At 45.1% G+C, this 16,629-nt stretch overlaps 1 protein-coding gene across 6 annotated transcripts in view; it reads right to left on the reverse strand.

The window, feature by feature from the left end:
• Positions 1 to 16,629, reverse strand: part of dysf (dysferlin, limb girdle muscular dystrophy 2B (autosomal recessive)) — a 391,959-nt gene that overhangs the window by 47,231 nt on the left and 328,099 nt on the right. For all 6 annotated transcript variants that reach the window (XM_072256784.1, XM_072256786.1, XM_072256783.1 and 3 more), the window contains 4 exons: positions 14,465 to 14,607; positions 9,535 to 9,674; positions 1,337 to 1,425; positions 787 to 882 (listed from right to left, as the gene is read on the reverse strand). In XM_072256784.1, coding sequence (XP_072112885.1) covers positions 787 to 882; positions 1,337 to 1,425; positions 9,535 to 9,674; positions 14,465 to 14,607 — 468 coding nt within the window. The remainder of the gene's footprint in view (positions 1 to 786; positions 883 to 1,336; positions 1,426 to 9,534; positions 9,675 to 14,464; positions 14,608 to 16,629) is intronic.

Here is a 16,629-nt window from a genome sequence, read left to right on the forward strand (position 1 = left end):
TCCCCCTCTCATTTTAAATACACACCCTCTAGTATTAAACACATATTATACAGGTCCAGTGAAAGGCCTTGGCCTGAATCGTCGACTCTTTATTCTCCTCCATAGATGCTGCCTGACCTGCTGAGTTCCTCTAGCATTTTGTGTGTGTTGCTTTAGATTTTCAACATCTGCAGAAATCTCGGTGCTTATCTTTATTAGACTTTGTGCAAAGGGAGATAATATTTTGTAAACACAAGAAATTCTGCAGATGCTGGAAATCCAGAACAACACACACAACGTGCTGGAGGAACTCAGCAGGTCAGACAGCGTCTCTGGAAATGAATAAACAGTCCATGATTTAGGCCGAAACCCTTCTTCATGACTGGAAAGGGAAGGGGTAGATTTGGAAAATGGGTCCTCCCAGGATATAGAAAGGAACAAAGAGGCAAGTTGAAAGGGTGAGAGGGCTTTCAGACCCGCACAGGCAATTCAGTGGTGAGTGTTAACTTTAATAATAGACTGCAAACAAGAAAGAACACATAGAACAGGGAATGAGGGAACTGAAGGCTAGGAGCAACTGGTTGAGGCCAGCTGGTTTGATGAGTGAACAAGGACTGTGGATGACAGCAGGGTTTAAATAGGCTGCAGGTAATGAGTTTGGAACATGTGGCAGGTGACACCTGTTAGCTGGGTGGAGAATGGGAGGTGCCTTCATGTGCAGGACTGACATTGTGGAGTCAATCTTTTTCTCTCTAACATTCCATGAACACAGATTCAATAAGAGCCTCCATATAAAAATACACTGACCCTTTCACGTAGATATCGCTCATCTTCTCCCCTGTGATGCTGAGGTCATCCAAGATCACGTCATAGGTGTTCCATATAATGCAGCGTAGGTAGAACCTGGAATGGAACAGAAACTTAAAGAGACGAACTCCACACTAGAGCAAGATTCTGAGGAACAGGCCTTGTGTTTGATCAACACCTTTGGCTGATTAAATTAGATCAGATTAGCTTTATTTGTCACACGTACATTGAAATATTCAGTGAAGTGGGTCGTTTGCTTCAACAGTTAATACAGTCCGAGGATGTGCTGGGGACAGCCTGCAAGTGTCACCATGCTTCCAGTGTCCACATTGCTTGTCCACAACTTACTAACCCTAACCTGTACGTCTCTGGAAAATGGGCGGAAACCAGAGCACCTGGAGGGAGCACATAGTCACAGGAAGAAAGTAAAAACTCAATACAGACGGCGACAGGAATTGCACCACCATCATGACCGCTGGCACCGTAAAGCATTATGCTAGCTGCTACGCTACTGTACCACCCTGGTAAGGTAAAGGAGAAAGAGTCTCACCTCTTGGCTTTGCGAGGATTTATGTTCGACGGGGGTCCCGGGGTTCCGAGTGATTTTGGGAAGATGTCCACCCAGAGCTGGACCTTACCCTAGAGAGCAAGAAACGAAGCAAACACACCATGTAAGGCAGAGAGTTGGCTGGACTGAGGCTAAATATGATTAGTTTTGATATATACAATGAACAGCATGGATAGAGGGGCCAAAAGGCCTGAATAATACCAATGGTATGTCACCAAAGACTCTAGCAAATTTCTACAGATGTGCCATGGAGAGCATTCTGACTGGTTGCATCACCGTCTGGTATGGGGACACCACTGCACAGGACCAGAAAAAGCTGCAGAGGGCTGAACTCAACCAGCTCCATCATGAGCAGCAGCCTTCGCACCATCAATGATATCTTCAAAAGCTGATACCTCAAGAGCACGGCATCCGTCATTAAAGACCTTCATCATCCAAGGCATGTCCTCTTCTCATTGCTACCATCAGGGAGGAAGTACAGGAGTCTGAAGACACACACTCAATATTTTAGAAACAGCTTCTTCCTCTCCACCGTCATATTTCTGAATGGTCACTGAACCTGTGAACACTACTTCACTATTTTATAAACATGAGAAAAGCTGTAGATGCTGGAAATCTTGAGCAACACACACAAAATGATGGAGGAACTCAGCAGGTCAGACAACATCTATGGAAATAAATAGTTTCATGGTTCAGGCTGAGATTCTTCTTCAGGACTAGAAGGAAGGGGGAAGAATAAAAAGGTGGGGAGAGAGGGAACGGAAGGTGATCGGTGAAGCCATTTCTGATACCCAGCAGCTGCTGTCCTTTGCATAACTCCCTTTGACAGTATGTTACAAGAAGAAATATTTAAAAAATAAGTAAGTAGTGCAAAGATCAAAAAGTTTTGATGTGTCGGTCCATGGTCTCCCCTAGTGCCAAGATGAAGCCACTCTCAGGGTGGAGGAGTAGCACCTTATATTCCGTTTGGGTAGCCTCCGATCTAATGGCATGAATATCGATTTCTCCTCCCGGTGAACAAGTTCCCCCCCTCACCCTTCCTCCATTCCCCACTCTGACCTTTTACTGCCTCTCCCCTGCCTATCACCTCCCCCTGGGTCCTCTCCTTCCCTTTCTCCTATGGTCCACTCTCTTCTCCTATCAGATTCCTTCTTATCCAGTCCTTTGCCTTTCCCGCCCAGAGAATTGTTGAAATATCTAGAAGGTCAGGCAACATCAATGAGTCTTAATGAAAGGTCTCAGCCCAAGACATCAACTGTTTATTCCTCTCCATAGATGCTGCCTGACCTGCTAAGTTTCCCCTGCGTTTTGTATGTATTGCTCTGGATATCCAGCATATGCAGTATCTCTTCAAAATTTAAAGTACATTTAATATCAAAGTAAATAAACCATAGACAAGCTTGAGATTCACAAAGAAACACAATAAAATCCACAAAAAAGCCATATACGTCAAAGACTGTCAAATATCCAATGAGTGAAAAAAGAACAAATTGTGCAAACAATAAAAAATAAACAAATAATACACAAAACATTAATTGCAGGGTCCCTGAAAGTGAGTCCACAGCCACGGAGCCAGTTCAGTGCTGAGCCCAGCGAAGCCGGTCCAGGAGCCCGACTTCTGCAGGCCATAGCCACAGAGCTAGCGACTGAGGCAAGTAAACCTTTGTGTAATATTGAGCTGAACACTGTTTCATCCTTTGTCTTTGGCCTCGACACATTAATCTTTTAATCTGCGTCGGCTCTTAAATCGGCTAATCTTCGGTCCATTTTCCATTCTCAGGCCTGAGCCCTGCCACCTCATTCCAGTATGAGGGATGAAAGGTGAAAGATTTAACTGGAACTCGAGGAGAAACCTTCCCCAAGAGGACTACAACTGTATCATGAATTTGAGGCTCATGTGCCTCAATGAGAGCTCCCGGAGAGATATATTGAAGTCAGGGCTTTATGCTTTGGCTCTTGGTAGGGTCATCCATGCCAACAGGTCAAAGGGTAGAGGCCAGACTAAGAGTGGTCCACCAGTCCTCCAGGTTTGGGAGTTCAACTCAGGGCTAACAACCCTGACTGGTCAAACAAAATTGTTACAGAAACAGCAATGAGGAATCCTTCTGCAACTGAGTACGACGATATTCCTGAGTGTCCACCTGGGATTTGCATGATTGTCAGCAGTGAAAACCAAGAGGAAGTTACTGACATGATTAAAGGAAGACCTGAAATCCACAAGAGATGGAGGAGCTTCATTGCTGCCCTAAATGCCAGTGGCATAATGGGCAGTAAACAAGGAAGTTAGTGGGGAGAAACCCCCATGCAGAGAGTGGTACGAATGTGAATTGAACTGCCAGAAGTAATTAATAACAATATTCTAAAGATATTTGAATAAGTACATAATTGGAAAAGGTTTAGAGGGATATGGGTCAAATGAGGGCAAATGACCCCAGTTTGATGGTTATCTTAGTCAGCACGGACAAGCTAGGCCTAAGGGACTGTTTCTAGGCTGCACTAGTCTATAGCTCTGTCACTACAAAATTCCTCATCTCTGCCCAAGGCATTGGTCAGACCACAAATGGAGTATTGTGAGAAGTTTTGGGCCCCTTATGTAAGAAAGAATGTGCTGTCATCAGAGAGGATGCAGAGGAGGTTCACAAGGATGATCTCAGGAATGAAATATTTAAGGTATGAGGAACATTTGATGGCTCTGGGCCTGTACTCGTTGGAGTTTAGAAGAATGGGGTGGGGAGGGGGTTCCTACTGACACCTATTGAGTATTGAAAGAGCTAGATACAGTGGATGTGGAGAGGATGCTTCCTATTGAAAGAGAGTCTAGGACCAGAGCGCACAGCCTCAGAAGAGAAGGACGTCCATTTAGAACAGAAGATGAGGAAAAATTTCTTTGCCAGAGGGTGGTGAATCTATGGTAATGATTTTCACAGAAGGTTGTGGAGGCCAAGTCACTGCGTGTATTTAAAGCCAAGGTTGATAAGTTCTTGGTTAGTCAGGGTGTCAAAGGTTACGGGAAGAGGCAGGAGAATGGGGCTGAGAGGGATAATACACAAACATGAGGAAATATGCAGATGCTAGAAATCCAAAGCAACACACACCACACATGAAGTGCTGGAGGAACTCAGCAGACCAGGCAACATCTCACAAAACAAATAAACAGTCGTCATTTCGGGCCAAGACCCTTCTTCAGTCGGCTGTTTACTCTTTTTGATAGATGCTGCCTGGTCTGCTGAGTTCCTCCAGCACTTGTGTGCATTGAGAGGGATAATAAATCAGCCACAGTGGGATGGGGGAGAAGACAATGGGTTGAATGGCATAATTCTGCACCTATGTCTAATCCTGAGTGGCGGGGTGGAGTCAGGTCTTTACCAAAGGAGGCGTAAGGCAATCCTTCCCTCCGTGAGCCTACAGGTCACTCTTCGGCAAGGTGTAGCACCTGCTTAGCCCCTCACAATCAGGGTCATGGGAGGAGGTGGTGGATGGTCGTATGAGCAGCTGTTGTATATCACAAGTCCTGTTTATGTGACCACTGATGCCAGGCAGACAATCTCTGAAGAGTATTGACAATGGCTGGGGCCACCTGTCTTGTAAAGCCACTACCCAGAAGAAGGTAATGGCAAACCACTTCTGTAGAAAAATTTGCCAGGAACAGCCATGATCGGACCCACTCTGCAGAAAGAACACGGCAGGATTGGAGGGAGCACAAAAGATATTCACCAGGATGTTGCCTGGATTGGAGGACTGTAGTTACAAGGAGAAATTGAATAGGGTGGGTTGATCCACACTGGAACACGGAGGTCTGAGGATTCACCTCAGCGGATCTAAGCATGGCTTTGTATCACTCTAGCTGATCCCTATCACCGTGAATTCCAACCCTTCACAAATAAAGGCTAGACTCCATTAGTCTTTTGAGCACATCGCTGTTTTGTACATTCTCTGAGTATCATCACCGTATCACGTTGGAGAGGCTTGTGAGCTCTTGAGATCCCGAGAGTGATGTCGTCTGGAGCTTAGCTCCTGGTAGGGTCAGCCAATGCAGTAAGGTCAAGGGGGAGATTCCAGACAGAGCAATGCAACCAAGACCTCAGCGGTAGAGCTGGCATGACAATGGCAGTGAAGGTGGGGGAAGGCTGGAGAAGTAAGGCTTCTCCAGTCGTCTTGCATTCTACACCACTGGACCCTGACCCTGATCTGTCAAGAAGCATGTAGTGGCTGCCCACGCATCAGCTTCTCCACATGAAACAAAGTCACACACAGGCGTCCTCCATTAAGGGAATCAACCCTAATATCCCAGGTATGTGAATCCTGGATTGTCCCTACAGTCACCTGAGGGCTCACTGACAGACAACCTCTTTGGTGAACATCATACTCAACTTGAGTGAACGCGCTACTTTTTTGCCTAAAGCAAAGTTTAGCCAGTTCTGGCCCATTGCCATGGTAATCACAAAAGTAACTGGCGAGGTTAAGGAACCTTTTATATAACAGAGCACTCAAAGGTGCCAGATTGTAATCAGAGAAGCAACAAGTTGACTTTGGACCACAGAGTAGGATATGATGCCAGCTGGCCTGAAGGAACATCTCAGAGGAGCTGAGGGGTGGAGGGATTAACAAGGGAGATTCAGAGTGCAGCACAGCACCTGGGAGATGAGGTGGTGTATCTGGGCCACACGAGCCTCAGGGGCTGGAGAGAGAAGGGGCAACCTTGGGCCGGCGGCTACTGGCAAATTCCATGCACAAGGAGGTACAGATGCTCTCAGGTTCTGCAGGAGTTACAGGGAAGGGGTTGGGGGAGTGGGGAAGAGGCTCAGTCTCATTCACCGTATTGTCAACAGGTTTGAGGCCTTAATCTACGTGTTGGAGAGGGTCCAGAGGAGGTTCATGAGAATGATCCCTGGAATGAAAAGGTCAGTATATGAGGAGTGGCTGATGGCTCTGGGCCTGTGCTTGCTGGAGCTTAGACAAGTGAGGGGGGATCTTATTAAAATCACCAGGTCAGCAGTTTCCTGAACGGGCATGGATAACTTCACTCATCACAACTCTGAACTGATTTCGCATCCTATACACTCACTGTCAAGATCTCTATAACTCATGTTCTCAGTATTATTTATTTATTTATTGTTTGCACGATTTGTCTTCTCTTGTACATTGATTGTTGGTCAGTCTTTGTTCATGTATAGATATTTTCATAAATTCTATTGTATTTTTTTATTTTCCTGTAAATGCCTGTAAGGAAATGAATCTCAGGGTAGTATATGGTAACATATATGTACTTGATTAATAAATGTACTTTGATGTTGATGTTTGACCTACCTAATATTGAAAGGCCTGCATAGAGTGGATGTTAAGAGGATGTTTCCAGTAGTGGGCAAGTCTAGGACCAGAGGGCAAAGTCTCAGAATACAAGGACATCCCCTTGGAACAGAAGCAAGGAGTTTCTTCAGCAAGAGGGTGGTGAGTCATTGCTATAGATGGCCATGAAGATCAAGTTGTTGGATATATTTAATGTGGAGCTTGACAGGTTCTTGATTAGCAAGGGTGTCAAAGGTTATGGGGAGAAGATAAGAGAATGAGGTTGAGAGGGATAATAGATCAGCCCTGATGGAATGACAGAGCAGACTTGATGAGCCGAATGGATTCAGAGGTAGAACAAGGTAAAACAGTAATAGAATTAGAGTCAGATTCAGTTTATTATCACTGACGTACACCGTGAAATTTGTTGTTTTGCGGCAGTAGTACAGTGCAATACATAAAATATTACCTTATATTACAATAAGAATATATAGAGCGCAAAAAAAAGCAAAATAGTGAAGTTGTGCTCATGGGCTGTTCCATAATCTCATGGTGGAGGGGAAGAAGCTGTTCCTCTAATATTGAGTGTGGGTCTTCAGGCTCCTGTACCTCCTCCCTGAAGGTGGTAATGAGAAGAGTCTACAGAGAGGAGGTGGAAGAGCTCGAGTCCTGGTGCAAGGCAAATAAGCTCATCCCCAATGCCAACAAGACAAAGAAGATGGCTATTGACTTCAGGAGAACTTGCATCACCCTCACACCCTTCTTTACATGGGTGGCACAGCAGTGAAAATTGCGAGCGGTTTCAAACTCCAATGAGTACACATCTAGGACAACCTCTCATGGTCCCACAACACATCATACACAATCAGAAAACTCACCAACACCTCTACTTTCTGAGGAGGCTGAACAGAGCCGGACTTTGCACATCTATACTCACATCATTCTACAGGTGTGCAAAGAGAGATCATCACTGCATGGTACGGAAACTGAACTGTAGTGGACAGGAAGTCTCTACAACGGGTAGTCAAAATTGTCCAGTGCATCACTGGCACCAGCCTACCCACCATCAAGGACATAAATACAGAAAAGTGCAGGAAAAGGGCCAGTTACATCATGAAGGATCCCACCCATCCTGCTCATGGACTGTTTGTCCCACTCCCATCAGGGAGGAGGCTATGTAGTATCCACGCCAGGACCACCAGATTCAAAAACAGTTACTTTCCCAAGCAGTAAGGCTGATCAACATCTCCACACACCAACCGATCCCTCCACACCCCCAAACAATACAACTTTATCATTTCCTGTCAGAGCCACTTTACATACAGACACTCCTGTGCCTAGCATCACTACGGGCATACAATTAATCTATGTATATAAGCTATCATATGTATTTATATTTATTGTGCGTTTTATTATTGTTGTGTTCCTTATCTTGTGTTTTTCTCCTGTGTTGCACTGGATCTCGAATAACGACTACTTCATTCCCCTTTACATTTGTGTACTGGAAATGACATTAAATAATCCTGAATCTTGAAGAGGGCATGCCCTGGATGTTGAGGGTGCTTCATGATGGAATTCATAGAATATAGAATAAGGACCATGAGACATAAGAATGGAATTAGGCCATTTGGCCCATCAAGTCTACTCTGCCATTCCATGATGGCTGATTTATTATCCCCCTCATTCCCATTCTCCTACATTCTCCATATGACCATTGATATCCTGACTAATCAAGAACCTATCAATCTCTGCTTTCAATATATCCATTGACTTGGCCTCCACAACCATCTGTGTCAATGAATTAGACAGATTCACCACCCTTTGGCTAAAGAAATACCACCTCATCTCTCTCCGATCCTAGACTCACCAACCATAGGAAACATCTTCCCCAAATCCACTCTATCCAGACCTCTCAATGTTCAATAGGTTTCAATGAGATCTGCGCTCATTCTTCTGATTTCCAGTGTACAGACTCAGAGCTATCAAATGCCACTCCTCATATGTTAACCCTTTTATTCTCAGAATGTAATGTTGAGACTTCATAGAGCACGGGTGAGGCCACACTTTTGAGTATTTTGAGCGGTTTTGAGTCCCTTATCTTAGAAACGATGTGCTGAAACTGGAGAGGGTTCGAAGGAGGTCCATGATAATGATTCCAGGATTGAACGGCTTGTCATACGAAGAGCGTTTGATGGCCCTGGGCCTGTATTCACTAGAATTCAGAAGAATGAGGGGTGACCACATTGAACCTATCGAATGGTGAAAGAGGATGTTTCCTACGGTAGGAGAGGCTCAGACCAGAGGACACAACCTCAGAATAGAGGGGCATCCTTTTAGAATGGAGATGAGGAGGAATTTATTCAGCCAGAGTGGTGATCCTGTGGAATTCTTTGCCATAGGCAACTGTGGAGGCCAAGTCTTTATGTGTATTTAAGGCAGAGGTTGAGAGATTCTTGACTGGGTAGGGCATGAAAGGACACGGGGAGAAGGCAGGAGATTGGGTCTGAGAGGGAAATTGGATCAACCATAATGAAATGGTGGAGCAGTCTCGATGGACCAATTGGCTTAATTCTGCTCCTATATCTTATGGTCTTAGGGAATCATTCCTGTGAACTTCTCTGGACCCTCCCCATTGCCAGACATCTTTCCTTAGATAAGGGGACCAAAACTGTTCACAATACTCCATGTGTGGTCTGACCAATGCCTTATAAAGGCTCAGCATTATAAAGTGTAACAGCTACAAGAGAGAGTGCAGTGCAGGCAGACAATAAGGTGCAAGGTCATGAGGTAGAATGTGAGGCTGAGACTCCACCTTAAAACACTTAGCTGCCTAAACCCCCTGAGCTGCAGAATCCATGCCTTAACCCCCCTGATCTGCAGAATCTATGCCTTACCTGCTCGATATCGGGCTGCAGTGGGCTGTAAAGGGACCTTGTTTCCACGTGCTCTGGAACCAGTCCTTGCTTGCGCAGCACGTATAGCGCCAGCCTCTCAGTGGGCGGTCCGAGGTGGACGTTTAAAGTCACTCCGTCCTCTGCAAGGGGAAAGAACAATCAATACAGTGTCCATGAGACTCTCTGCCACCTCACTGGTTGCTCTCTGAGAAAGGGAGGGGCTGGGGAGGAGGCTGCTGGGACTATCAGTACATCAGAACATAGAACAATACAGAGTTCAGGCCCTGAGGCTGGAGCACTATGTCATGCTGACCCCTTAACCTACTTCAGGATCAATCCAACCCTTCTCTCCTACATAGCCCTTCATACTTCTGTCATACGTGTGTCCAATAAACAGGAATACTACCAGACTAGACATCACCAGGCATCATCCCTGAAAAAGATGGCAAGAGCTTGTCATCGAAACATCAGTTATAATTGATACTTGTCTCGGCAGGAAGCCTGAGAAGAGTTTATTTATCATATATGCTGGGAAAGCACTAGATCTCTTTTTTCATCCATGTGCCTATCTAAGAGCTTCATAAAAGTCAGAAGGCTGTGTGTTCGAATCACGTCAGGGTTACCAATGTAGTCACGCGCAAACGTCCTACTAAAGAAACACACGGAGGCAGAGCAGGCTGAACTCAGAATGCCTTTACTGATTCAAAATCGTGCGCTTAAATCTCCCCTCCCATGGGCCCCTGTGACCTGTGGGGCGGACGTGACGTCAGACTGTCCCCAGGTAGTTCTAAACACGCTACTGCGTGTCTGCTGGCGGCTCCTGATGGCATTTCGAGTCCCGTGTGTGCGGGCCGCCACACCCTATTATATCTGCCTGTACCTCCACCCCTGGCAGTGTGTTCCACGCACCTGCTACCCTGTGTGTAAAAAACTTACCTCTGACATCCCCTATACTTTCCTCCAATCATCTTAAAATTATGCCGTCTTGTATTAGCCATTTCCACCCTGGCTGTCCACTCTATCAATCTCTCTTATCATCTTGTACACCTCAATCAAGTCATCTCTCAACTTCCTTCATTCCAAAGAGAAAAGCCTTAGCTCGCTCAACCTATCCTCATAACACATGCTCTCTAATCCAGGCAGCGTTCTGGTAAATCTCCTCTGCACCCTGTCTAAAGTTTTCACGTCCATCCTATACGATGCCACCAGAACTGAAGGCAGAACTGGGACATGAGAAGAAACTCTGTAAACTCCACACAGACAGTGCCAGAAGTCAAGTTGAAGCAGGGACTCTGGAAACATGTGGCAGCATGATAAGGCTAACATCTTCCCTCAGGCTGTGAGATGAATGAATATCCTGCCACCACCAAGATCTCGTCACCAGCAGAGCGGGCTATTCATTGTTTACTGTTCCATATACACACAATTCACTGCTTGGAAAAGTTGCCCCTCGTGTCCCTCAGCTTAAACCTATGTCTTCCAGTTTTAGGCACCCCTACCCTGGGCAAAACAACTGTCACCGTCCACCTTATCGATGTCAATTGTGATTTTATAAACCTACTTCATCATTGCATGGTACAGAAGCTGCAAGGTATCAGACCACAGGACCCGACAGAAGATAGTAAAAACTGCCAAGAAGGTCATTGGAATCTCCCTTCCTCTAGTTGTGACATTTACCGGGAGTGTTATAGATGAAGAGTCCAAAGCATTGTCGAGGATCCCTACCACCCATCCCACAATCTCTTTGACCCACTACCATCAGGAAGGAGGAACAGGAGCATCAGGACTAGGGCTACCAGACTGGGTAACAGCTTCTTCCCTCAGGCTGTGAGAGTAATGAATACCCTGCCACCACCAAGGTCTCATCACTAGGACAGCCAGATGTTTACTGCTTATCTGTGCTGCGCACTACAACATTTTGAATCATATTTCATTAGCTTGTTTGTGTTAATATTTTGTTTTATGTGCTGTGCGTGATATATGTTGTGTGGGTTCACTGTGCTCCAGAGGAACATTGTTTCATTTGGTTGTATATATGTACAGTTAGATGACAATAAACTTGAAAATGACTTCGCTCTTATTCCTCTCAGCTCTAGTCCTTGGGAGCAGTTTCCTCTGAGATTGTGTGATCTCAAAGCGTTATATCTCAATGCGTGGAGTATAAGAAATAAGGTGGATGATCTTGTTGCACTTTTACAGAATATCAGGTATGTTGTTGTGACTGTCACTGAATCATGACTTGTAATTGGGAGCTGAATGTCCAAGGTTAGACATTGTACTGCACGTATAGGAAGGTATGTGGAGGGGGTGGCGTGGCTCTGCTGGTAAATCAGTAGAAAGATGTGATGTAAGATCGGAAGATGTTGAATCCCTGTAGGTTGAGTTAAGAAACTGCAAGGGTAAAAGAACCCTGATGGCACTTATATACAGGCCTCTCAACAGTAGATGGGATGTGGACCACAAATTACAACGGGAAATAGAAAAGGCATGTCAAAAGAGTAATGTTATGATAGTCATGGGAGATTTTAACATGTAGGTTGATTGGGAAAATCAGGTTGGTATGGTAATGGATCTCAAGAGAATGAGTTTGTTAAATGCCGATGAGATGGCTTTTTAGAGCAGTTTGTCATTGAGCCTACTAGGGGATCAGCTATACTGGATTGGGTGTTATGTAATGAACCAGAGGTCATTAGGGAGCTTGAGGTAAAAGAACCCTTAGGAGCTAGTGATCACAATATGATTGAGTTCAACTTGAAATTTGATAGGGAGAGAGTAGTCTGGCATAGCAGTATTTCACTGGAGTAGGGGAAATTACAGTGTTTTGAGAGAGGAGTTGACCAAAGTAAATTAGAAGGGGGTGTTGATAGGGACAACAGCAGAGCAGCAGTGCTATGAGTTTCTAGAAAAAAAAATGAAGAAGGTGCAGTATAGATATATTCCAAAAACAAAGAAATACTCAAATGGCAAAACTGTACAACTGTGGCTGACAAGGAAAGTCAAAGCTAATGTAAAAGCAAAAGAGAGGGAATACAAAAAAGCAAAAATTATTGGTAAGACAGAGGATTGGGAAGCTTTTAAAAACCTACAGGAAGCAACCAAAAAGATCATTAGGAGGGAAAATATGGAAAATGAAAGCAAGTTAGCAAACAGTATCAAAGTGGATAGTAAAAGCTTTTTCAAGCATGTAAAATATAACACAGAGATGAGAGTGGATATAGGACCACTAGAAACTGAGGCCAGAGAAATAACAATGGGGGACAAGGAGATGGCAGATGAACTAAATGAATGGTTTGCATCCGTCTTCACTGTGGAAGACACTAGCAGTGTGCCAGGTGTTGAAGGGTGAGGGAGAAGAGAAGTGAGTGCAGTTACTATTACAAAGGAGAAGGTGCTCAAAAAGCTAAAAGATCTGAAGGTACATGAGTCACCTGGACCAGATGAACTGCGCCCTAGGTTTCTGAAAGAGGTAGCGGTAGAGATTGTGGAAGCAATAGTAATGATCTTTCAAAAATAATTTGCTCTGGCATGGTGCCAGAGGACTGGAAAATTGCAAATGTCACTCTACATTTTAAGAAAAGAGGAAGGTTTCAGAGAGGAAATATTAAACCAGTTAGCCTGACCTCAGTGGTTGGGAAGATGTTGGAGTCAATTGTTAAGGATGAAGTTATGGAGTAGTTGGTGACATTGGACAAGATAGGACAAAGTCAGCATGGTTTCCTTCAGGGAAAATCTTGCCTGATGAATCTGTTTGAATCCTTTGAGGAAATTACAAGTAGGATAGATAAAGGGAATGTAGTGGATGTTATATATTTGGATTTTCAGAAGGCCTTTGCCAAGGTACCACACATGAGGCTACTTACCAAGTTAAGAGCCCATGGTATTACAGGAAAGTTACAAGCATGGTTAGAGCATTGGCTGATTGGTAGGAGGTAGCGAGTGGGAGTAAATGGATCCTTTTCTGGATGGCTGCTAGTGACTAGTGGTGTTCCGCTGGGGTCAGTGTTGGGAATGCTTCTTTTTATGCTGTATATCAACGATTAGATAATGGAATAGATGGCTTTTTCGCCAAGTTTGCAGATGATACAAAGATTAGTGGAGGAGCAGATAGTGTTGAGGAAACAGGTAGGTTGCAGAAGGACCTAGACAGATTAGGAGAATGGGCAAAATGTGGCAAATAAAATACAATGTTGGAAAATGCATGGTCATGCACTTTGGTCATAGAAATAAATGTGGAGATTATTTTCTAAATGGGGAGAAAATTCAAAAATCTGAGATGCAAAGGACTTGGGAGTCCTTGTACGGGGGGGAGTTAGCGATGACGAAGGCAAATGCAATGTTAGCATTAATTTCAGTTTTAGGCTCCTCATCTAAGAAAAGATGTGTTGGCATTGGAGAGGGTCCAGAGGAAGTTTAGAAGGATGACTCCAGGAATGAAATGACTACCATACGAGGAATCTTTTAATGGCTCTGGGTCTGTACTCGCTAGAATTTAGAAGGATGAAGTGGAATTCATTGAAACTTTTTGAATATTGAAAAGCCTAGACAGTGTAGGTGGTGGAAAAGTCTCAGACAAGAGGGCACAGCCTCAGAATAGAGGGGCATCCATTTAAAACAGAGATGTGGAGAAACTTCTTTAGCCAGAGGGTGGTAAATTTGTGGAATTAGTTACCGCAGGCAGCTGTGGAGGCCAGGTCGTTGGGTGTATTTAAGGCGGAGATTGATAGGTTCTTGGATGGCCAAGGCATCAACGGTTACGGGAAGAAGGCCAGGGAGTGGGGGTGAGAAGGGAATAAGAAGGATCAGTCATGATTGAGTGGCAGAGCAGACTTGATGGGCCAAATTGCCTAATTCTGCTCCTGTATCTTATGATCTTATATCTCACAATGCCCAGAGTCAGAGATGAAACTACAGTCAGAGTACTTATACGCACCGAACTCCGAGAGATGAAACTCCTGCCCTCTGAACAAGATCTTGTCATCCCTGTACACAGGGAGTCTGTCACCGTGTCTCTGTGCATAGATGTGCAGGCACTGTGTCGGTGTGAGCTGGTCTCGCCATCGGTTGGGTCCAGATCTGAAGGAGAAGCAGATGGATTGGGATGAAGCCCGGTTAAATGCAGAACACAGAACAGTACAGCATGGACAGGCCATTCGGCCCACATTGTTGGACTGATCAATGTCCCCTTCCTGAATATCATCCATATCCCTCCATTCTTTATGTATAGCACAGGCTCTTCGACCCACAATGCTGTGCCATCATCTGTCTGTCTAAAAGCCTCTTAGACTCCACCAAACTGGCTGATTCCATGACCAGCCCTACTAAGCCATTTCAGGTACCTACCACTCTCTGCGTAAAAAACTTGCCCCTCAAATCACCTTTGAGCTCCCTTCTTCCTGACCTTAAAATCATGCCCTCTGGTGTTTGAGAACTCTGGTGAAAAGAGTCTGGTTGTCAACCCTACCTATGCCTCTCATAATAATAAAAACAACTATGACAGGTCTCTCTTCAGCCTCCACCCCCCCAGAACATGGAACACTGAACAGTGTGTACAGGTCCTTCAGCCCATGATGTTGTGCTGACCTTTTAATCTACTCAAGATGAATCTAGCACTTCCCTCCCCCATAGCCTCCAGTTCTCTATCATCCATGTGCCTATCTAAGAGTCCCTTGCTGTGACTAGTGCTGGTAATGAATGAACCCACGTCTGGAGGAATGACAGACTCTCACATAGGGATGGAAACAAAGACACGTAGTACATAGGAATTCCAACAGAGTATTGGTGGCAAGACCAAGCGACACCATGAGACAAACCATTCTCTACACGATAACCCCTGATGAGTGCATTGCGGGAGTCTGTATTAAATAATCACAGGATGCAGAAAACCCAGGTCAGTCACAATTGACAAGATTAAACATAAAGCACAAGGGGTTTAACAACTCTAGTTGAGACAGCAACAGTAATTACAAGTGCTCGAGAAACTGAGAAGCCCAATGCTTCATGACAAGACACAGAGGCCCGCAGGACTCATGATGGTCCGTCATGGATCTGCCTACTCCACCACCCCTGGCAGGGCTTTCCATCGACCCATCACTCACTCGTTAAAAAAACTAATCTCCAATGTTCCCCCTCCGATCAGCCCTCAAATTGGACAGGAACATGGCTAGAACGTGGACACAGAATATCACAGTGTAGCACAGGCCCTTCAGCCCACAATGCTGTGTGGAAAACATCATGTGTGTCTCAGTACCCAAGGAGGGCCAACCAAATGTCTTCAATGACTACCATCCAGTGGACCTGACCTCACACATCATAAGACCCTAGGGAGGCTAATCTTAGCTCATCTCCGACCCCTGGTCAGATCAGCCCTCAATCCCCTGTAGTTTGCCTACCAGGAGCACATTGGAGTTGACGATGCTATCATCTACCTGCTGAACAGAGCCTACTCCCATTTGGATAAGCAGGGAAGCACTGTGAGGATGATGTTTTATGATTTTTCAAGTGCCTTGAATACCATACAGCCCTCATTGCTGGGGGAAAAGCTCCACACATTGTAGGTTGGCACTTCCATTGTATCCTGAATAATGAACTACCTGACTGGCAGACCACATACATTTGTGCAGCTTCAGAGCTGTGTGTCAGACTTAGCTACGAGGAGCACAGGGAACCCACAGGGGATTATATTGTCTCCCTTCCTGTTTATCCTGTATAGCTAGATACAACACTGGGTCATGTCATCTGCAGAAATTCTCTGATGACAGCAATAGTTGGGTGTATAAAGGGAGGATGGGAGGATGATACAGGGCCCTGGTGGAGGACTTTGTCAAATGGTGCAAGCTGAATCATCCACAGCTCAACATCAGTAAGACAAAGGAGATGGTGATGGACTTTAGGCGGACTAAGCCTGCATTGCTCCATACTGACAGTGAGGACATGGATGTGGTGAGGACCTACAAGTACCTGGGGGTGCACCTGAATGACAGACTTGAGTGGAGCATCAACATAGAGGCTGGGTACAAGGGCCAGAATCGCCTCTACTTCCTGAGGAGGTTGAGGTCCTTTGGAGTATGCAGGCCTTTCCTTCACATGTTCTACAAA

Source organism: Mobula birostris, chromosome 4 (genome assembly GCF_030028105.1).
Source record: "Mobula birostris isolate sMobBir1 chromosome 4, sMobBir1.hap1, whole genome shotgun sequence".
Classification (NCBI taxonomy): Eukaryota; Metazoa; Chordata; class Chondrichthyes; order Myliobatiformes; family Myliobatidae; genus Mobula; species Mobula birostris.